The sequence below is a fragment of the Artemia sp. Qi Xiang Cuo genome, chromosome 4, assembly GCF_049724085.1.
Source record: "Artemia sp. Qi Xiang Cuo chromosome 4, ASM4972408v1, whole genome shotgun sequence".
Taxonomy (NCBI): Eukaryota; Metazoa; Arthropoda; class Branchiopoda; order Anostraca; family Artemiidae; genus Artemia; species Artemia sp. Qi Xiang Cuo.
Window position 1 is genome coordinate 22,546,066 of NC_142797.1, and position 24,372 is coordinate 22,570,437.

General features: G+C 36.6%; 1 protein-coding gene across 1 annotated transcript in view; it reads left to right on the plus strand.

Annotated features, from left to right (window-relative positions):
• The window catches only part of LOC148952892 (uncharacterized), a 185,800-nt gene that overhangs the window by 130,752 nt on the left and 30,676 nt on the right, over positions 1–24,372 (plus strand). Inside the window, exons 3-6 of the mRNA XM_089088150.1 lie at positions 16,329–16,568; positions 17,264–17,471; positions 20,227–20,399; positions 22,551–22,697. Coding sequence (XP_088944276.1) covers positions 16,329–16,568; positions 17,264–17,471; positions 20,227–20,399; positions 22,551–22,697 — 768 coding nt within the window. The remainder of the gene's footprint in view (positions 1–16,328; positions 16,569–17,263; positions 17,472–20,226; positions 20,400–22,550; positions 22,698–24,372) is intronic.

The following is a 24,372-nucleotide window of genomic DNA, read 5'->3' on the forward strand; positions in this document are numbered from 1 at the left end:
GGAGAGGGCTCATTTGATTTGATTAAAAGTTCTAGTTCACCTTCTCAGAGTCAAAACAAATCGGAGGGCAACTAGCCCCTCCCCACTCCACGCTTTTTTCTTCCCCAAACCCATCCGATAAAAATTTTGAGGCGTCCATTCTTTTAAAAATAAAATTAGTTTTAAACATCAGATGTTAAAACTCCGGGGTCTATACAACCCCCCAGGGCACGGGGACAGGCGTTGTAAGTTATGCCGTGGGGGAATATATGGTTCTTATTGAAAGGATGTTCGTAAAAACTTCAGAGAGGGCTCATTTTATTGAGAATTGAAAGTTCTAGTTCAGTCTTGAGAGACAAAAGAAATTGGAGGGCAACTAGCCCCCCCCCCATGCCCCCGTTTTCCCAAATGCATCCGTTAAAAGCTTTGAAATAGTCTTTTTGTTACAAATTGTTCAAAAGTCAGATAATAAAACTCAGGTGTCGACATAACCCGTCAGGATCCGGTGGCAGGTGTTATAGGCTATGCCCTGGGGCATATAGGTTCATATGATAGGGACGCATGTATAAACTTCAGAGAGGGATCATTTGATTGGAAATTGAAAGTTTGAGTTCACTTTTTAAGAGTCAAAAGAGATCCGAGGGCAATTAACCCTCTCCCCCCACGCCATTTTTTTTTTCAAAACCATCTTTTGAAAATTTTGAGATAAACATTCTTTTAAAAATAGTACAAAGGTCGGATAAGGAAAACTCCGGTGTCAATACAACCCCCCAGGGCCCAGACGAAGGCGTTCTAAATTATGCCCTGAAGGCATGTATGGTTCATATGAAATGAATATTCATATAAACTTCATAGATGGCTCATTTTATTGGAAATTCAAAGTTTACTTTTTAAGTGTCAAGAGAATGACCGGCAGCTGGCCCCCCCCCCCCTCCCTTGTTTTCCCAAACCCATCTGCTAAAAATTTTGACCCATACGCGGCAAATAGCTGTTTATTTTTTAAATTGTTCAAAAATTAGATAACAAAAACTCCGGTATCGACACAACCCCCCAGGGCCCGAGGAGTAGGCGTTGTAAGTGTTGTCCTGGGGGCGTATATGGTTCTTATGAAAGGGATTCTAGTATAAATTGCATTGAGGGCTCATTTGATTGGTAATTGAAAGTTTTAGATCAATTTTTAGGAGTCAAAAGATATGAAAGGGATTCTCGTATAAATTTCATTGAGGGCTCATTTGATTGGTAATTGAAAGTTCTAGATCAATTTTTAGGAGTCAAAAGATATCCTGAGGGCAACTAGCCCCCCTTCCTCCTAACACAGACCCTTTTTTCACCAAACCCATCCGATAAAAATTTGAAGATAGCCATTTTGTCAAAAATAGTTCAAAGATCAGATAAAAAAAACTCCTGTGTCGATGCAACCCCGCAGGGCCCAGGGGCAGGCGTGGTAAGTAATGCTCTGGGGGCATATAATGTTCTTATGGAAGGGATGCTCGTATAATATTCGGAGAGGACTCATTTGATTGGAAATTAAAAATTCTAGTTCACTTTTTTAAAGTCAAAAGAGATCAAAGGGCAACTATCCCCCCCCCCCCTCCATACCCTATTTTCCTCAAACCCGTCCGATAAGAATTTTGATATAGCCATTTTTTTCAAAACGGTTCAATGATCATTTAACGAAAAATTAGGGGTCAACACCATCCTTCACGGCCCGGGGTAGGTGTTGTAAGTTATGCCCGGCGGGCATATATAGCTGTTATGGAAGGAATGCTCGTATAAACTCCAGTGAGGGCTCATTTTTTTGGAAATTTGAAAGTTCTAGTTCAGTTTTTTAAGAGTCAAAAGAGATCAGAGTGTAACTATCCCCCACGCTTCTTTTCCCCCAAATATATCCGATAAAAATTTTGATATGACCATTTTGTTAAAAATTGTTCAAAGGTCAGATAACAAAAACTCGGGTGTCGTTAAAACCCCCCAGGGCCCAGGACAAGCGCTGCAATTTATGTCCTGGTGGACTATATGGTTCCTATGGAAGGGATGCTCGTATAAACTTCAGGGAGGGCTCATTTAAATTGAAATTGAAAATGCTGGTTCAATCTTAAGAGTCAAAAGAGGTCACGCCCTTTTTTCCGCAAATCCATCCGATACAAATTTTGAGAAAGCCATTTTTTTTAAGTTCAAAGGTCAGATAACAAAACTTCGGTGTTGATACAACCCCCAGGGCTCGAGGAACCGGTGTTGCAAGTTATGTCTTGGGGCTGTATATGGTTCTTATGAAAGGAATGCTCGTATAAACTTCAGAGAGGGCTCACTTGATTTGAAATTAAAAGTTCTAGTTCACTTTCTCAGAGTCAAGACATATCCGAGGGCAACTAGCCACTCCCCCCTTCACGCCTTTTTCTTCCCCAAACCCATCCGATAAAAATTTTGAGGCGTCCATTCTGTTAAAAATAAAATTAGTTTTAAACATCAGATGTTAAAACTCCGGGGTCTATACAACACCCCAGGGCACGGGGACAGGCGTTGTAAGTTATGCCCTGGGTGCATATATGTTTCTTATAGAAGGGATGCTCATATAAACTTTAAAGCGGGCTCATTTGATAGAAAATATAAAGTTCTAGTTCGCTTTTAAAGAGTCAATCGAGATCGAAGGGCAATTAGCCCCCCTCCTCCTACGCCCTTTTTCTCCCAAACACTGTAAAAATTTTGAGATAGCCTTTTTGTTAAACATAGTTCAAACGTCAGATAATACAAACTCTGAGATGGACACGACCTCATTTTTTAATTTGATTAATTAAAAAAAACTTTTTGCACAGCATAAGTTTTTCAAAGAAAAGTAAAGAACTATATTTAACAAAAAATTAGCAAAAATTAAATAAAATAATCTACCAAGCGTGAAACTACCAAACATCAGCATTGATAAATAAATGAAACCCAAAACGAACAGAAATTACAATAAATAACCGAGTCAAACTCAAAATGAGCAGAAATTAACTTAAGTAGGGTTCAAAACCCCTATGCCATCCCAAGAACAGAACATAATTTGCACTTTACTGAAAAAATATAAATGTTTTTACTTTTATAACTTTAATAAATTAAATAATATTCACATTTTGATTACAAAATATCAGTATATGTATATTAAATTGACAATTCATATTCATTTGTATTTTTTTCAGTAAAGTGCAAATTATGTTCTGGCCTTGGGAAGGCATAGGGGTTTCGAGCCGTAATTTCGGTACAAGCCCTTCTAATTTCCAATCGAATGAGCCCTTTTTGAAGTTTCTACTACATCAGTATCTATAAATCCATATATGCCCCCAGGGCATAACTTTCAACCCTTGCCCCGGGAGGTGCAAGGGGTTGTCATCCTCAAAGACCTAATTTCTAAAACTTTTAACTAGGCTACGTTGACCAAAATGGCTATCTAAAAATTTTGATTGGATGTGTTTTGGGAAAAGGTGGGCGTGACAGGGGTGTTAGTTACCCTTAAATAACTTTCGACTTTTAAAAAGGGCACTAGCCCTTTGAATTTCCAATCGAATGATCCCTTTTTCAAGTTTCTACAACAAAGCTTTCAATAAAAACCGTACATGTCCCCAGGGCATAACTTACAACCCTTACCCTGAGGGCTGTGGGGGGAGTGTCATCCTCTAAGATATAATTTCCGGACCTTTCAAGTACTTTGAATAAAATTGATATCTCAAAATTTTGATTGGATGGGTTTGGATAAATGGTGTTCGTGGTGTTGGTTGCCTTCAAATCACTTTCGACTATTAAAAAGGGCACTAGCCATTTCAATTTCCAATCAAATGATCCCTTTTTGAAGTTTCTACGACAACGCTTTCTACAAAAAAAAACTTATATGCCCCCAGAGTATACTTACAACCCCTACCCTGACGGCTTTGGGGGAGTGTCCTCCTCAAAAACATAATTTCTACCAGGAAATCAACTACACCGAACAAAATGGTTATCTTATAATGTTGATTCGATGTGTTTGGGGCAATGGTGGGTATTGAAGGGGTGTTAGTTGCCTTCCAATCACTTTCGACTATTAAAAAGGGCACAAGCCACTCCAATTTTAAATCGAATGAGCCCTTTTCGAAGTTTCTACGACAACTTCTTCGATATGAAGTGCCCTGGTATAAAGAAAAAAATAGTACATTTTGCCAACATCGTTCTTTACTTAGGCAGTGCGATTGCGCTGCCTATGAAAAATGTCAAGCCTTCCAATTACTTTCGACTATAAAAAGGGCACTCGACCTTTCGATTTCCAATCGAATGAGCCCTTTTCGAGTTTCTACGACAACGCCTTCTATAAACACCTTATATGCCCCCAGGGCATAAATTATAACTCTTACCCTAAGGGCTGTGAGGGTGGTTGTCATCCTGTAAGACTTAATTTCTAGAACTTTCAGAACAACCCTTGCCCTGAGGGGTTAAACAAAATGCCTATCTCAAAATTTTGATTGGACGTGTTTGGAGAAATGGTGGGTGTGAGAGGGGTGTTAGTCGCTCTCCAATCACTTTCAACTATTAAAAAGGCACTAGCCCTTTCAATATCCAATCAAATGAGCCCATTTCAAGTTTTTACGGCAACGCTTTCAATAAAAACCTCATATGCCCCCAGGACACAACTTACAACCCTTGCCCTGAGGGCTGGGGGGGAGATTTTCATTCTCAAAGACCTAATTTTCAGAACTTTGTACTACATTTAACAAAATGGCTATCTGAAACTTTTCATTGGAGGTGTTTGGGGGAATGGATGGTGTGTAAGGAAGGTTAGTTACCCTTCAATCAATTTCGACTATTAATAGGGGCACTAGCCCTCTCAATGTCCAATTGAATGAGCCCCTTTTGAAGTTTTTACGACAACTCTATCTCTAAAAACCTTATATGCCCCCTGGACATAATTTGCAACCTTTGCCCTGGGGGCTCTGGGTTTTTTCATCCTTAAATACATAATTTCCAGAACTTTCAACTACGTTGAACAAAATGGCTACCTCTAAATTTTCATTGAATGTGTTTGGGGAAATGGTGGGAGTAAGAGGGGGGTTAATTACTCTTCACTCACTTTTGACGATTAAAAAGGGCAATTTCAATTTTCAATCACATGAGCCCTTTTTTAAATTTCTACACTAACTTTCTGCTTAATTCTTATATGCCCCCAGGGCATAAATTACAACCCTTGCACTGAGGGCTCTGAGGGGGATATCATCCTAAAAGACCTAATTTCCAGAACTTTCAACTACGTTGAACAAAATGACTATCTCAAAATTTTGAGTGGTTGTGTTTGGGGAAATAGTGGGCATGAGAAGGGGGTTAGTTGCCCTTCAATCACTATTAACTATTAAAAAGGGCACTAGCCCTTTCAATTTACCATTGAATGAGCCCTTTTCGAAGTTTCTACAACATTGCTTTCTAGAAAAAACCTTATGCCCCCAGAGCACAACTTACACCCCGGGCCCTGAGGGCTGTGGGGGGGGTTGTCATACTTAAAGACTTAAATTCCAAAACGTTCAACTACGTTGAACAAAATTGATATCTAAAAATTTTGATTGGATGTGTTTGGGGAAGGGGGGGATTAGTTGCCCTCAAATCACTTTTGACTATTTAAAAGGGCACTAGCCCTTTGAATTTCCAGTCAAATGAGCCCTTTTTCAAGTTTTTACGACAAAGATTTCAATAAGAACCTTATATGGCCCCAGGGCAGAACTTATAACCCTTGCCCTGAAGACTGTGGGGGGAGTGTCCTGTTCAAAAGTATAATTACCTGAACTTTAAACTGCGTGGAACAAAATGGTTATCTCTAAATTTTGATTTTTTTTTCATGAGTATAATTTTATTTACACATAATTTACAAAATAACAAACGCCAAGGAACCTTTCGGTTTGTTTGGCCAACTCTAACTTCCAACACATAATTCAATATAAAGAAACAAGAACCAAACAATATCCCCCGCCGACGGGCTAGCAAAACAACACAACTAAAAATTCTATTATGGCACTACTAAAAAAAAACAAAAAAAAATCAAACAAATTGATAAATATTATTGCAATAATCCCTCAAATTTCCCCACATCCGATTGGATGTGTTTGGGGAAATGGTGGGCATGGAAGGGGTGTTAGTTGCCTTCCAATCACTTTCGGCTATTAAAAAGGCTCTAGCCATTTCAATTACCAATCGAACTAGCCCTCAAAAACATAATTTCTATATGGAAATCAGCTACACTGAACAAAATGGCTATCTCAAAATTTTGATTGGATGTGTTTCGGGAAATGGTGGGCGTGGAAGGGGTGTTGGTTGCCTTCCAATCACTTTCGACTATTAAAAAGGACACAAGTCATTCCAATTTCCAATCGAATGAGCCCTTTTCGAAGTTTCTACGACAGCTTCTTCGATACGAAGTGCCCTGGTCTAAAGGAAAAAAAATAATAAATAATACATTGTACCAACATCGTTCTTATATGCCCCTAGGCCATAAATTAAAACCCTTGCCCTGAGGGCTGTGGGGGGGGGTCCTCCTCAAAACATAATTTCTATCTGGAAATCAACTACACTGAACAAAAGGTCTATCTCAAAATTTTGATTGGATATGTTTAGGGAAATGGTGGTCGTGGTAGGGATGTTAGTTGCCTTCCAATCATTTTCTACTATTAAAAAGGGCACTATTCGTTCCAATTTCTAATCGAATGAGCCCTTTTCCAAGTTTCTATAACAACTTCTTTGGTACGAAGTGCCCTGGTATGGAAGAAAAATAAATAATACATTATGCTAACTTCGTTCATTACTTAGGCAGCGCGATTTTGTTTTGATACTTTGATGAACATATGATTTTGAAAAAATTGTTTGATTTTGAAATAAGGTATTAAAAAAAAATTCAATGAAAAACGAACAAAAACTAATTAAAAAAAACTTTCCCAAAAATAATTATTTCAAAGAAAAATAATGGCTATTTTAAACTTAATATCAGCAGATTGAATTGCCTGTTAAAATTTAAACTCAAAACGACCAGAAATTACTATTAAAGAATAAATGAAACCCAAAAAGAACAGAAATTAAATAAACAGTCATAGCAAAAAATCATACAACAAGTAGTAATATAAATGAACAAATAAGTCTTAAAGCAAATAATGCTTAAATTGAATATGCAAATCAAGCTTAAAACTAAAGAAAAATGTTTTCCTATTGAAGTATAAATGAAACCCAGGCGAACAGAAATTAAGTAAACAATCAATGCAAACAAACAGACAATAGATACTAATGTAAATGAATAAATAAATGTTAAAACGAGTGAAATTTAAATTTAATGTGCAAATCAAGCTTGAAACGAACAAAAATCACTACAAACAAGAGATTGGGCATCGCCTCCTTCTCTCACTGTAAAAGTCTAAAATCTACTGCGTCATTGGCGCTTTACTGAAAACAAATTTATTACAAATGTTTTCTTTTGTGCTTAATATTAAAAATAAACATTAAAATTACGGTGAAATTTTGAACTTATGAGCTTTCAGCAATTAATATCATTATGCATCAAATATTCAGTTTAATTTATTAGTTCTGTCCAAAATTGTGCAAGAACCCTAAAATTGTCGCCTTTCTTAACTGTAAAAACCTAAAAAGTCTACTTGCGTCATTGGCGCTTCACTGAAAACGAATTTTATTACAAATATTTTCTTTTCCAGTTCTTACAGCATTGAAAATTAAAATAAAATTACAGTGCAATAAAATCTTGAATCTATGGATCTTTAAACAACTAATATCATTATATATCAAACATTCAATTTGATTTTGTTTATACTTTCCAAGACTATTCAAGACACATATAGCTTTTAGACTTTTACACTGTCAAAAGGTTTTAGATTTTGCATTCAAAGGACTGTTCAAGACACATATAGTTTTCAGTAAAGCGCCATGACGTAATAGGTTTTATACTTTTACAGTGAGAGTAAGAGGCGATACCCAAACTCTTGTTTGTAGTGATTTTTGTTCGTTTCAAGCTTGACTTGCATATTCAATTTAAGTTTCACTGGAAACCTTATTTGGTACGATTTTAGAAAGTTTACAACAATGGAAAGAAACGTGATAATATGATTGATCCTACTTAGTGTTACAAATTAAGATACCTCCTGTAGTTCTTGACTTCTGACCACTTCCAATGTACAGGGGACACTTATAGCCATCCATAGCACTGCCGGTTAGTTAAAAATTCAGTTAAGTAATCTCATATAATAGCCCAGAACCTGAACTTTAATTTAAGTTATAGTGGGACTCTATAGAAGGTATAGTTTGGCAACCTTGCCAGTTACTATATTATTGAGTGACTGACCTTGGACAAATTTTTGGTTAAAATTCACCTTTTTGTAAAGATAGAAAGTTGGTACCTATTCTTGGATAGGATGTAGATAGTTATAAACAGGTTTAGTTTTCTTATTTTTAGGATTATGCAAGTTAGGATTGACTGACTGCACAACTTTTTTTTTTAATTTACACTTAAACAAGAGTTAACCTCACATCAACGCCCAGTCAAATGCGATTGTTCTGCTTCACAACACTTGTCTTAAAGATTGAATATATCCATGCTAAACCCTGTCCTATGATTTGGGTTTATTAAAAAAAAAAAAAAAACTGTTTCGTCAATAGAAGTTCTTTGAAGAAAAGTAAAGAGCTACATTAAACCAGAGATGACCAAAGATAAAGTCAAATAACATTTCAGTGAAAGACTACTGTAAATCACTAAAAAAATAAATGAAACCAAGAACGGGCAAAACCTGCGAATAGATTAAAATAAATAATCAACTCCAACTCAAAACAGGCAGAACTACCACAAAGAGGAGCAGGGATAATACCCCCTGTACCTTCTAAAGACTAGAACATAATTTACACTTTACACGCGAACTCTGGTATCTACCCTTTTCTAGGAAAACTTCTTACTATGCCCCCTTGTACTGGAGAATTCGTCAAACTGAAATGGCTTTTGACAGGAGGATTCAGGATTCAAAAGTTTATAAATTAATTTGATCTACTCCTTTGATACCTGTACACAAGTATTGAGAGCTTTAGCTTATTCAATCAAGACTCTTGCATCCATCAACAGCTTATGTTGCCTGTCTTTGGGCATATTCTATTTTTGGCTGATCACCCTTGTTCAGGGGTGTTGCAACACACATCCCAAATTTTAGCAATGGTTGCACAAGACCCTTGTACCATTTGGTAACTTTGGATAATCTGGTGGATACAGTAGGCCTACGCTTGATTATGCCAAGGGTCTGGGATGCTTTGGCAACTGCTGTTTGTGAATGTTTGCTAAACTTTAGATGCTCATCAACAACAAATCCCACATCTCTCTCCTCTGCCTAAGAGTCATTTAATTGTCTTGAACCATCCCGTCCTATCATATGTTACTATCACCTTATGTTTATTCTCCCAAAGGGCATTGACTTACGCTTCTGAATGTTAAATTCCAGTATTGAAATCAAATTCAGATCATCTTGCATGGAAGCTCTTGTAACTGATGACTCCTCAGAGCCAATAAGCTTTGACTCGTCAGCATATAGGCTGATCTTATTTTTACAGCTTCTGGAGAATTATTAATTAAAAAATTGAACATAGTTAGACCTAAGATTGTTCCCTGAGGCACACCACTGTCAACGTCTGAAAAAAAAATTTCGTCCATTGTCTCCAAATACCTTAGCTCTTTGCTTTCTTCCTGCAAGAAACTGCACCACCCATTCTACAATATCCAGATGGATAAATATTAGTTTTGTCTCCAGCCAGCAATGATAGGCTTTATCAAAAGCTTTGGCAAAATCCAAAAGGGTTAAGTCAGCAGGGTTATGTCATAAGCATCAATAAGATTTGTCTCAACTGAGAACCCAGATCTGAAGCCATGTTGGCTGTCTGTGAGCGGTGTGTTGTCAAATGAATCTTTAGTAACTGCGGTATTCACAATTCCTTCAAGAATTGTACCAATTGTTGATGTAATGCTAATGCGTTGGTAATTGGTGACATTATTCCTTAGGGAACCGATAATTATTTTGTCGGTTGGGGGAAGGATTTGGATACACAAATCCTTGTTGGTAGGGGTTGCGGAACGATGGGAGACGTGAGGGGTTACTTCTATAACTTACTGACCCAGTAGCGTTTAAGTTTGTTCTCCCGAACAAATGGTTATTAAAACTGGGGGTTCCTGGTGTATATTTGTTTCTAGTACGGCATTCTCTGGCAATATGTCCCTGTTTATTACATGCATAGTGTATAATTGGGGGGTTCTGTACGTAGTTTGTCGTATTCGTGGGTACAAAACGTACCATTTTTTGCCTCGTAGAGGTTGGAGATCTATTTTGGTTCGGTTTGGGTGAATTATCTCTCAAAAAAAAGCTGGGGAAATCCTTCGTGATCGTCCCAGAGTTGTATCTTCTACATTATTTATTATTGACTTATTGTGATTTGCTACAATCGAGTCAATTTCAATGATTCTCTCTACTTCCTGAACTGCTAGCTCTAATGTTTGGATATGTTTTGATATTATCATTCGGTACAGTTTGGGGCTCAATCCTTGCATGAAAGCATTTAGTACAATTTTATCGTATAAAGGACCAGATTCTGTCCCGTATTTAGCCTCAATGGATACCATTACCTTGTGTAGGTATTCCCTAACATTTTGTGTTTCGTCGAAACATACCGTACCATGCTTTAATTTGTGTGTTGAACTTGTTTCAACAAATCTTTCTCGGAACGCTTTTAGCAATTTTTTGATTGAGTTTATTGGGAGGTTGTTCTCTTCCCCTATTATATTTTCTATTTGTCTTAAGAATGTTAATGCTTGCCCCTTAAGTATCATTAATAACATGCCTACTAATGATTTTAAGTCCGTTTGAGTTACTTCTACGAATTGGTTTAATTGGATACTAAATTCATCTACATCTGAATCTCCGTTGCCTAGCGAACAACTACAAGCTACCTAGTGTTCCTATATCAAATGTCCACTCTATTGAGCCCCAGTTTCCCCTGTCATAAAAGTTTCCACCTTGTAATTGCAAATGCTATAAATTCAGTGATGAGCTATCCTTCCTATAATGTATTAATTGTTGGAAACTTTAACCTGCCCCAAATCTCATGGGTTGATAGCTATGCTGCTACAGGTAATGATGATGACCTGACCGACTCACTCTTTGAGTGCCTACATAAGCATTCATTAGATCAGGCTATTAAATTCCCAACTAGGTACCGGGGGGCCCAGAATCAAAGAATCCTGGATATCTTATTTGCTAAAGATGAGAAAGCGATCTAAAGTGTTGACCCAAAGCCACCTTTAGGGGCAAATGACCATGTAGGCATTACTTGATGAATAAAGTTGTACTCACAAACAGATAACATTAGAAAGCATGTGTTTACAAATAAAAACAAGGTCAGGCAAGATTTAGCTAACCAAGATTAGTCCTTTGTTAAAAAGAAAAAAATAAAGGATGTTTGGCTTGATATGAAAAGGTTACTCATATAAAAATCTGCAAAATATACAGCAGCCACTAGAAACTAAGATCAGAAACGCTCCCTTACATGACATGAGAAATCAGGCCGGCAATCCAAAAGAATACAAAACTGGAATAGATACAAGGACATTCCAACACAGGCAAATTATGACAATTTTAAAATGATGCAAAATAAAGTCCAGCACCTTACAAGAGAACTTACAAGCAAGTACAAGGAGTCATTAGCATCATCTTCAAAACCAATCCAAATAAGTTTTGGAGATATCCCTCAATTGAAAAGCCCAGTAGACATTTAGTAACAGAAATCCCAGTTGAAAAAAAATAGTATAACCAATCCTGAAGATATAGCCAAAGTCATGAATAGGCAGTTCAAGCCAGTTTTCATACCTCTAGATAATGCTGCCTTGCCAAAAATGTTGGATTAAAATATTGAGAAACCTATACAAGCTAACGCCATCAAACTCCTGTATTTAGAAGTGCAGCTCAAAAGATTGAATCCAAATAAGTCTGTTGGCCCTGATACCAAAGCAGTTCCTCAAAATTGGCGAAATGCAAAGATTACGCCTGTCCACAAGGATGGAAGTACCGTTATATGAAGGAAAGGATTTTGAAATGTCCACTGTTTTGGCGATAAGTTTCTGCTTTAACAATTGTTCATTTGTATCTAGCGACATATTGGTTTTTCTTTCTTTTTTTTAAGTTAATTAAAATTCGGCACTGGTTTTATTTTTTTTTATATAATTCAAATTTGACACTTCCAAATTATTTTTTTTGTTACTATTTTAAGGGGACTTAGGCCTAACAAAATATTGCACTTCAAAGCATGCACAAAATATTGCACTTCAAAGCATGCACAAAATATCGTACTTTCTCTATTCGTAATATTTTTCAATAATCTTTTTTTTGTAGAAAATTTTGTCCTTGTGTTTTGCTCCTTTAAACCGGACCGCGCCAATTCTAATGGAGGGGGGGGTTTCAATAAAAGATTCTATTGGGGGGGGTTTTCAATAAAAGATTCTAATGGGGGGGTTTTCAATAAAAGAGAGTTGTTATTTTTCTTTAATGGGGCCGTTTTCAATAAAATGGTTCTTGTTGTTGTACTTTAAGTTGATTGCTTGTATAGTTTTTTTTTAAGTTGATTATTTCTAGGGGCAATTATCAGTTAAACTCTTAGTTGATGGTTCGCGAGTGGCTTACCTGAGTGGAGGCGGACTTCTTGTGTGGGGAGCTTAAACTAGCGGTTCAAATAGGGAGCTTGTATTAACGGCCATACTGAGTCGAAATCAGATAGAAAGGTTTCAGGTTCCCTTGAGAGCGAGTGGAGCCACAAGGACTAACTATCTTGAGGAATACTAACATAGAGAGAATAAAATAAGAAAGTAATGTATTTATTTTTACTCACATAATCGTTACAGGATTTGGCGGGAATATCAAAAACACTTTGCAGTAAGAGGCACTAAAAGTTGTTCACTGGAGCAATACAAATAACGTTCAATAAAACTGTTTTTAGGTTCGCATAAAATTCACATAATAAACTCACAATCGATTCCAAAAGACTGTCGCCAGACTGGTAAAAGACTCCTAAAAGACTGAATCAAAAATTGCTAATTCCTCACTATCTGCTTTTCCCTATTTCGCCCTAGCTAACGTTCAGGTGTTACTCAAAAGTACGTTACACTGATTCTGTTGGTTCCACTATATGTCCTATATTACTATTGGAAGGGTATACACCAATGGGCTACTTGAGTTTAGTTACGATTTATGACTTTCAGATATCACTTTGGAATTTTTCATAACAAAACAAAGTTTTACACTGTAGCTTTTTGCTAGTGAGGTGTCACTTAGTTTCCAGAAAGCTTATAATTTATTTCTCTGAAAGTTGTTAAAGGACAATACGATTTAATTACATTGAGATACATAGTTCTAAACTTAGTTTTCAGAACAATGCAATTAGATTATATAAAAATATTTTGTATCTCGAGTGACTATTTTTTTGTATAATAAATTCTACCATCTCTTGATAGCTTGGAAGTTTAAGCTCTTAAGATTTAAATTACATTGTTAGTCGCCTGTCATATAAGATTTGGTCAGACTGATATTTATTGCATACATTGGTGACACAAAGGCGGATTTATTTATTAGATTTTCTGTGGGAAATATTCTTGCAATGTATGTTTGAATTAGATAAATTTGTTTCACTATGTTAAATTGAACGCTTGAGTCTTGCTCGATCTGTAGGTTACTTGAATTTTTCAGGTTCATATTCTGGGTGATTTTATTTTTACTTGGGTAACTTTAATTGGAAAATTTTGAGGTTTTTGAAAATTGATCCCATTACATTGCATAAGTTGTGAAGCAATTAGTTTTGTTCCTTTTAAGTTTTATCAGAAAAGTTTTGTTTTTTTAATAATTTCTTTCAGGATTTTCTGGAAACCCTTACAAGAAAACCAGGCCTTAAACAGCATAATGTGTTATAGTCCAAATATTGGGTATAATAAACACCCTCTTTTGCAGGATTGCGTCCCGGAAAAATTATGCATCTTGTAGCAAAGTATCGTTTATGTACGAATTTTGTTTGCAATTTTGGCCTCATCAAAGCTTGTTATTGTATACCAGCACGCATACAGGAAAAACTGAAGGGTTTTCCCTGCATCCCTGCTCTCCACAAAATGTTGATCTCTTGGATTCTTTTTCTCCATATTCTACTAACATGTACATAATGAAAAGGATGAAATATAAATGAAAGATAGATTTTTGTGCTAGTGGTACCGGCACAAACCCTATAAATAGTCACAAAGGTCATAAGACACAATTGGTTGCATAACCCAAATTCCTTAAGTGCTATGACACTACAATTTGAATCGACAATCAAAAAGATGATTTGGTTACGTGCAATGCCAACATTTTATGTCTAAAGATGTATATACAATATACCCTATTTAACAGTTTTGTTTTGGAAGATAACCCAGCTTAGGAGATTTTGAAATCGAAACTAAATGTTCCAAATTTATCTGCACCCAAAAGTAACATGAGACGTTCACTTAAGCAAAAATTGAACCCGTCGCAACTACCCTAAATGGAAGCTTTATGTCCACTTTGGCACCGCAAGTGCATCCTTAGTGGGCTCAAGTAAATTTTCATTACTTGTTTTTTAAGGTCTTTTTTTTACTTCAATTTAGCGCTGAGTAGGTGCTGCTCCAGCTGCATACATAATTTTCACTAAGGTAATAAAAGCAATTTGGCCTCAAAGGAAACGAAAACGAATTTGGTTTTCTTCCTCAATTTTTTGGATTCTTTTGGCAGACATTAGAGCTGCTCTGTCTTGTCTTTGCAATTGAACAACCATAACTTTCTTTTCGTATGAATACACATGTTTTACTTACCTTTAGAATTAACATCGTATGTAGTCAAATATTGGTGACCAGGCCAAAAATATGCGTAAGAAATACCTGGATTATGTCAGGCATGGACGGGGGAAGGGTGTCATTTGAGGTTCTCTTGGAAAGTCAAGATTTTGCAGTTGTCCCCATGTTTTCGTCTAAACTCCCTGTTTTATTGGCCAGCTTTCTGCCTCCGTGAAATAACTTCCCGCCTATCGATGAGAGCCTCCCTTAGTTTAGGTGGGTTAGTATTCATTGACTGTCAGTATTCTATTATTTTAGGGCTCAAGAAACCGTAGGAAATAAAAATCTGACAATATACACAGACATTAACTATTTACTTTAACTCAATAAGTAAAGGGTGAAGTTTACCATAGTACTCTAGGCAGGGTCTAAGCATGATGGGGGGCCTCTACATAGTTTGTTGTATATTTTGCTCGTTTTAACGTAAAAAAGTACAGTACTTGTCAGAAAAAAGAAATCAGTATAACCCTTTTAGAGAAAATTAACTTGGGCTTGCACATATTTATGAATTTTTATTATATCACTGATTAGTTAGTTATTATTAAAATTATGCCAGTTATATTTAAATTTTGCATAACTACCATCAACATTGACTGAAGAATTTTGCGCAAATGACAGTCATGACCAGGGGTGGTTTTAGGGGGAGACAGAGCACTTGTCCTGGACGCATAAATTTTAGGGGCATTTCAAATAAATAATCTAACGGTTATAATCATTTTAAAATTTTATTTTTATTAAAATAAAGTCGAAGGTGCAGTTGGTAGCAAGTATAAGAAGATTGAATCCGAAATTTTAATTTTTCCCATATCTTCATCAGCACTCCTTGAAAATAAAAGTAAGTAGACCGTTTATTTAAATAAATGGAAAACTTTAATAAATTTAGCCTGGAAGGTTTTAGGAGATAGAGGAGGGGCGGTAATTAGGGTTTTGCCCTGGGCGTAAGAGAGGCCAGAACCGCCACTGGTGTTGAATGAATGACCTAATGATTTTATTAGCCTGCAAAACACTGATACAGCTCGGTCGAAAAATATATACACTTGTTGTATAGACAATAGTACGTCAAGAACATCATGGATACCAAAATGAAAAAAATGTAGCAATTACTTCCGTGTGTTAAAGGTCTAGTTTCAAATGGGAACTCCAATTTTTACAACGTGTTTCAAGAAAAAGATTGTAGACTCCAAGGTTTGGCCCGTTTTCAAAATTGTTGACACAAAGTGGCGAGAGCCAGGTTTTGCCGAAGTGTGCAACCATTAGCATAGTATAAAATTTAAGTGTGTGCCTTGAACTGTCAATTATATAAAGTATGACTTCAGGTGTAAGGGGCTAAGCGACCTTCTGTGAATGTGCCATGTGTCTCAAATTTGTTAACATGATGTGCCTTTTACCTTGGCTAATATTATACTGACAAATTTTTCCGAACCTTATGATTTTTAAGTTCTTTTTTGGTCTCTAGCTCAAATTGAAATTGTCTCCTGCAAGGTATGTGGGGATAAGTCAAGTGGAGTGCATTATGGGGTCGTAACATGTGAAGCCTGCAAAGTATTTTTCAGAAGATCACAAAGCAGCAAGATCAACTATCAATGCCCTTGGAACTTGATTGGAAAAAAGAATTGCGAGGTCGACAGAATCAACCGAAATCGATGTCAGTATTGCCGACTTCAAAAATGTTTGGCATTGGGAATGTCTAGAGATAGTAAGTTTGCTTTTTTTTTCAAGGTACTTTCATTCCAATCAAGTCACTGAACAGTAAGGGGGATAAGGAGTCACAAAACAAGTTTTTTCATAGTCTTGCCCTTCAGAGGACCATTGATAGCTCCCCTTCCTCTATTGAAAGAATTGCTTAAATTCTATATTGCTATAAATAGCTTTGAAAATCCTGCATTTTGTATGTGATGAAGGTTAAATAGCTGCACACATAGACGTGAAGCCTGTCAGACAGCAGCTATAAGCAGCTATTGCGTGTAATCTTCTGTGACACTTGGAGAAATCCCCCCCCCCCCCCCCAAAAAAAAAACACAAAATCAAAATTTTCCTCCCTCCTTCGAAAGTTGAAATTTTCGGAGAGAGGGCTGCAATGACGCGTTCTTAAATTGAGACTGTCTTGTGGGGAGTATTGGAACCGATTCCTCTGAAAAGCAAAAAGAGTCGCTAATGACCTTTTTCTTTCCAAGTTGATGTATTTTTAAAAATTTTCATCTTAACATGCGTATTTAAGCATAATTCTTGAGCTGGTTACGATAAATCATTTTTTTTTTAATCTTCATGTTTGGTTATTTCGAAATAAAAATAGGTGTGTAAAAAAAAGAAAATAAGAAAAAAATAAGTCAGATGACCTATTTTCCGAAAATCTTGAAATTCTCTCAAAGCATTAAATTGTTCTCCTTTTAGCTATGAAATTGGGGAGAATTTTGAAAAAGCGAAGAGAAAAGGCCGAAGATGAAGTTATGTCCCATAAGGCCCAAATGAGAGAGGACCAAAAGTCTTCAGACAGCGGACCAAAAGTCTTCGGACCAAAAGTCATCATACAAAGAAGACAAAAGTCTTCTTTGTATGATCATCAACAGCCATCTTCATCCGATCAACTTTATACTGGAACGTAAGTTTTTTTTTTTCTTCCTTATTTCTTTTTTGCCTTTGATTCTCTTAAGTCTGAAATACTGACAACGCCTCCTCCATCTTACCCTCATACCCGCCGAATCTGAGGTCGTTTAATATTGTTATTGGAAACAGAGTTAAAAATGCGAAAGATACAATATTGGTTGCGACTTTTGCCTGAGGATATTCTTTTGGTTTAATTTTGAGGAGGTCAGGGATGGGTGACCTATCGAAAAATAAGGCTGTATATTTTTTAATACTTCTTTTCCCTTTTTTTGGAAGTGTAAATTTGTCCCAGAAATAAGCTCGCATTATTGGATCTGTGTCTATGCTCCTCCCTGAACTCCAGGAAAGACTTTGACCTGGAAATGCCCTTTTGGACCTCACTCCCGCCCGATCTGGACCATCACAGCCTCTTGCGGTCAGTTAGTTAATCTGGACAACCTTTCTGATATTTTAGGATCATCTATTTTTATATTTAAGTCTGCTACATTAAAATAAAATTGCTAAATGTTCACTAACCTTGAAATCCTTATAACTAATAATAGCTCAAATTTTTCATTCTTTCCCCGAGTTTTTTCGTAAAGGTAATTTATTTCTTTCCTAAGTGAAAGAAATAAAGGTTCTCAAGACAGCCAAGTAGGGATGCAGTAGCAGATTGGGGTAAGAGAAACATTGACCCTGCAAAAATGGTTTTGAAAAATATCGAAATTTTGGTTTATTTATCGACTGATTTAAATTTAAAATCCATCTATATTTTCAAGTCAGCAAGTGAATCACGGTCGTACCGGAAGGAAGGATACATTTTGGTCGAAAGTTTGATACATTTGGTCGAATTTTAGTCGAAATTTTAAAGGAGAATATTATTCCTCTGTTTCTAGATTAACTAGTCAAAGTGATGGTTTGAAAAAATGGGTTTGGGTGTATAAAGAAAACAAAGGAAGGGCATAAAGATTATTTTGATCTAATGAAATACGTTGCGTTAAAGAAGTTGTTTCAATTGAAGAAAGTACGTCCAGCATAAAAGAAACTTTGGGTTAGTTTTGAAGACACTATTTTAGACAACAGACTGAATGCAAATATTGTGTTCCAAATCGTAACTTGTCAAAAGGGGGCCATCAGTCCATGAAAAAACCTAGTGAATTCACAGTCATTTTCTATCTGTACTGCAAGGTATATCCCTACGGTAGAAAATTTTGCGGGTTGTTACAAGCTATTTTTCTGAGCTGCTTGAAACATTTTCTGGGCGGCAAACGTGATCCATCCGTATTACGGCCATTTTAAAAGCATGATCCGCTAGTACCCATATTTTGGACCGGTCTGTGCGCATTGTCAATGTACGTGCGTTCGAAGGTGGGAATTGAAAACTGTACCATTTGTCTCAAATTTGAACCAATAGTAGCGTGGAATCGTGTTTGATTGGATGAAAGTGATCGAATTATATCACTTTTTACTAATCAGTTCGTGACTGGGTTAACAGGAAAATCAGACCGTTAAATTTAGCAAAACCCGGCATCCATTTTTGTCCCAGTGGGCATGACACTGTTCAATTTACAGTCATTACTACTATTACTTCTACTGCTATGAATATTACTACTAATAAGGTCAAGCCTATAAAGGGAAATTTCCAGGAAATGTTGAGGGGTATGTCAAATTATTTGAAAGATTGTATGTGTATGAAAGCTATCAAAAGGCTATATCTGCAGTATCTCACGAATTGCTTAGAGTATTAACTTGAATCTTTCTGGCATGTTGAGGGGTAGGTTAAACCAATGAAATTTCATTATGTTCATGCTGCTACTACTAGTAGTAGTAGTTCGATCGCTATTAGTAAAACTAGTACTAAGATTTTTGGTATTAATGTTGAGATTTCAGGGACTGTTGAGGGGAATGTTGAGCTAACTAAAGGACTGTATGTGTATGCAGGTCATCAAAAGATTGTATCAGCTTTATCTCAGAAACAGCTTAAAGTAAGGAGTTGAAACTGTCGGAGGGAATGTTGATCTAGACCAAAAAGGCACAATGTGAATACTATTACTGCTAACAACTAGTACTACTACTGCTATCATTAAGTATCCCTAATACTCCTACTGTTGCTTCTGCTACTATGAATACTATTGTTGCTAATACTTGATATTAGCTAGAGAAAGTGGTAAGGGCGGTGTCAAACTGAATAAAAACACAGTATGTACATCTGGGTTATCAAAGTGGTGTATTAGCAATATCCCAGCAATGCCTACGGTTATTAAGCTGAGATTCCCAGTGTTACCAATATTACTACCATTTTTACTACTACTAATGCTATAATTGAACTAAATCAGAATAGCTTAAGTGCATCCAGGTTTTGAAAATAGACCAGGTTGTCAAGATATCCATGCGGAATATCTTAGGATTAGAACAGCCTATAAAGTAGAAATTTTCACGGAAAGCTTATGTACCTTTAAAATCAAATCAAAGGCGACTATTCTTATGCTCGTTTTCAATAAGACGTCTCAGTAATATCTCAAGAACGACTGAGGGTATAAAGTTGGAATTCAAGGTCTGCTGCTATTACTACTTCTGCTCTTACTATTGAACTGAATCCAAAGAGTGAAAATACATCTAGTTTCTCAAAATAGTATAGATGCAATAAAAAAATTGAATAAGTTCTTACCCCCTCCTCTTCTCCACATTTTGCGAATTGGTGCCCCTTTGTCACGGCAAATACCTACCAATTCATTATTCTTTTGTTATAATATTATCTTATTTAATTTCAGGTATAGTGACGGGAACGTAAGTCCCTATCTAACCCACTCTTACAACAGTTATGGGAGTTATGAGGCTGGCAGTAGCAATTTTGTGGACAGCACATCTTCTTCTTTTGAAAGTAGAGTAATGGCTTCAGATCCGTCTGTGCCTGATAGCCCAGTGATGCCTTCTATATCCCGTGGTAAGTACTTGTTGTTTTTTAAGAAAATACATCTATGTTACCTAAAAGTGTCATTTAAGTGTAGTAAATAGAAACGATCTAGTTACCATGCGTTACTTTTATAGAAACGCGAAAGAAGTGAAAGTATGAGTATATATATATATATATATATATATATATATATATATATATATATATATATATATATATATATATATATATATATATATATATATATATAAAGATCTTAAGCCGAACTGGCCAGCCATGACAAAAACCAACAAAGAAAAATCTCAGTGAAAAAAAAAAAACAAACGAAACTGCGGCCAGTGGAGAAAAGACGAAAAATGTAAAAACAACGCGGATATTTCGCCTGTACCAATATATATATATATATATATATATATATATATATATATATATATATATATATATATATATATATATATATATATATATATATATATATATATATATATATTTATATACGGTCTGAAGCATGGGCGCTTCGAAAAGCGGATGAAGATTTACTACATGTATTCCAGAGAAATTACTGAAGGGGTACCCGGATGACTGACCGTATTTCAAAAGTTAGGCTGTACGAAAAATATGGTTCAATACCGCTCTCTAGGGCTATAATGAAAGAATGGTTGAGATAGTAAGGGCACGTTGTGCGGATGAAGGATGACAGATTGCCGAAGATTTGTCTTTTCGACCAACCGTCTAGGGCTGAACGGAAAGCAGGTCGTCCTCGGCTGTGGTGGGAGGACGTCGTAAATTTAATTTAATTTCTGATTTTTTTAATTAAGACTGGGAAATCCAGCTTCCCCTCCCATGAAAAATTCCCTTCCCCCACGAAAACTCATCCATGAAAAAATCCTCCCACGTAAGCACCCCTCCCCCCCACCGGAATATCATCCCCTCCTCTCTCCAAAAATATATTTATACGTCCCAATAGCCACTACGAGCCAATACTCGTATATGTAAGCAATGGGCAAAGTTCATAACTTGCAGTCCTTCCCCTGGAGGCCATGGGGGTCAAGCCATCCTCAAAGACATAGCAATTAGATGTCTTGACCATGCTGGAGAAAATGGCTATCTCAAAATTTTGATCGGACAATTTTGGTTAAAAAGGGGGTGGGAGGGGGTAGATACCCTTCAATGTTTTGGTCACCTAAAAATGGCACTAGAACTTCATTGACAATGGTCTCACAAGTATATTAATGAATGGCCTGTGTGATGTAATCCGCAATGTCTCCTCTTTTCTCGAACCAGCATACTATTGGGCAAGGTCTATTGTGCAAATATAAGGTACCCTACGGGAAAAGGCCTTAATCCCTTAGGAATTAGATATCTTGATCAGAACTATAAAATTCCAGATTATCTTAGCATCAGATCTGTGAAAGTTAACAAACAGCAAACGTAGTTGAACTCAAACTTTTTCATTTTACAAAATCAGAGCATATCTTATCCAATACTACAGTGTTAAAACTATCCAACACTGTCCAAAGCCTCGTTTTAAATATCTAATTAGTTCTACAGGTTCTTCCTACTGTAAAGTAATGCAAGAAGCAATTCTTTTCTACGTTATAAGGTATGAAAGACATGGGTACTTTGATTAAATAAAACAAGTTCGTAAAAATGCCGAAAACCCTCACCCCAAACATTTTGGCTTGCGTCACTCTGCCTAAAGCTGGCGTTTCACCAACATATTTTCTGCTGCTCCACATTCGGATCACTCTGCTCTTTGCCCACAATGGCATTACCGTCATTAATATGCATGAACCTCGTATTTCTTACAGAGAACTGCCTTATTTTTTTCTAAAGAGATTGAGTTTCAAAACAAAGGTTTTTTACCTTTTTCGAGAACAAAGCAGTCACATTTTATTAATTTTTTTTTTTCAAGGGTTTAGTCATTCTTATTTTGACCTGGTGGCAACCCTTGTTGCCACCAGGGAGTTGCCACAGAGAGTTGATTTTTTTTTTTTTTTTTTTTAGGTGACCTTTGGTCTCCTTTAATGTCTTCTAGACAATATGCTTGAGTTGTCTTCCATTGTGCTTGAGTTATTAGCCATTATTGACTTGATGTTACCTCTGCTTTTTACTAGTATAGTTTACCTTATCATGTCTTTTGTAGTGTATTATACATCATTCAATCACTCTATCTTTTAGAAATTATGGATCCTTTGCAAATTGAGACTGAAGAACCCTTGGAAGTTTCAAATTTTTTTCATTCATTCCATGATTTGGACGCTCCTAAAAACAGTTTCCGTTGCACGTCCCAGCTTATGGTCGGTTCTTTTAAATTAAAGGAAGAAGGTATGCTCTCAAAGAGAAAGAGCGCAAAAACCTCTTTCTGTTTATTTTACAGTTGGCTAATTTTTTTAAATGAAGTTGACATTTTGACACTCTTTGTCTCAGTCGATATGAAACCTGTCGGGGTTATTCCTTTCAATGGTGGGAGTAGCTGCTTTATTTTTTTATTTTTTTTTTTTTGATGACTGAGGATATTAAGTGGAATATTCATTTCTATTACAATTACTACGTCTGCTCTTGCCATTTAACTTAATTAAAAGAGTTTAAGCTTATCCAGGTTGTCAAAGAGCATAGATATAGTTTTTTAGGAATGGTATTAAGTTTATTTTTCAGGTCAAAATGAGGAGGTAGAAAACTAAATTAAACAATGCTATTTGTGTCCAGATTTTCAAAAGAGTGTATGTTGTTACATAATTGTTGAAGAAGTTTCTCGAGATTTGCGTGGGATTGCACTTGAGATGTTAGTTGACGCCGCATTCTGTACAGAAAGTCGCTCGGTCGAAAGGAAGTGTTCTTGCGGACACACCACTCCGTTATTCTGGACGAGGGTCTCAATAAGTGGGAGCTTTTGGCTCACTCCACCATTAAAGTTCCAAGATATGACAGATAAATCCGTATAACTAGCCATGGTTAGTGAAGTTATAACCGCGCAGCTGTTCCAGCATCAGTTTACGATTTTCGGGACATCGATACGAGTAGCAATTGTGCTTTTTTGACTTACAGGAGATGCAACAAAGTTCATTACTGCATGGCGATTCACGTCAGGATCTGTGACCTCTTTGACCACAATGGGAACAAACCTCAGCGTTGCTACAGTCTTTCGCCAAATATCCATCGGATTGATGGCAATTGCAGCATCTTTTTGGAACGAAATGGAAAATTTCAACCCGGTACATTTCATACCCGATCTTAACTTGGTTTGATAATGCATTATCTAGATCAGCTTGTGACGATAAGAACGACTGAATTTAGTTCACTTTTGAATTCCGGGGGGACTTGCTTGATGATACCAATGAATTGCTTAGATAGCACACTGAAAGCTATCTCTTGATAAGTGGCTTTGAACCAACTGGCTATTTTCTCTGCTAATGGTTTACTGTCCACAAAAACTTTGAAATCCGATCTGCCCCTTCGAATCTCAATAGCAGACTTATCAGGAATAGTACCACAACCCGAATCTATAACAGACTTTCTAGCCTCAGCGGTACTAAGGGTTTTTGGGGGATTCTTCACAACGAATGAGTAAATAAGGGTAACCTTACCGGATTTCTCGACGGGATTGTGGCCTACAGGAACGGGTAGCTGCTGTATGTGTATAACCGCTTTCTCAACTTTTTTGCACATCTCATTAATTTTGCTTATAGCGTAAACACCAACTAATTCTGACGAAGCTGGAACTTCTGCAGAATAATAAATTACGAACTTAGCTAGGCTCTTGCGGTCTTTCGCATATCTTTGCAGCATTTTCCCAATGTCTACCACATTGTCTTCTTCTTTCACATGCTTTACGCAACGTTCTTCGAGAGCAGCCATCTCAAATAAAATCTTTTTCGCTTCCACGATATCCTACTACTCGAAAAACTGCACGCAAGATCGTACCAACGAGTGATTTAATACCTGTATGCATTGAACGGGTGGCGTAATTAAGCACAGCACTATGCACAAATTCACCACTCAT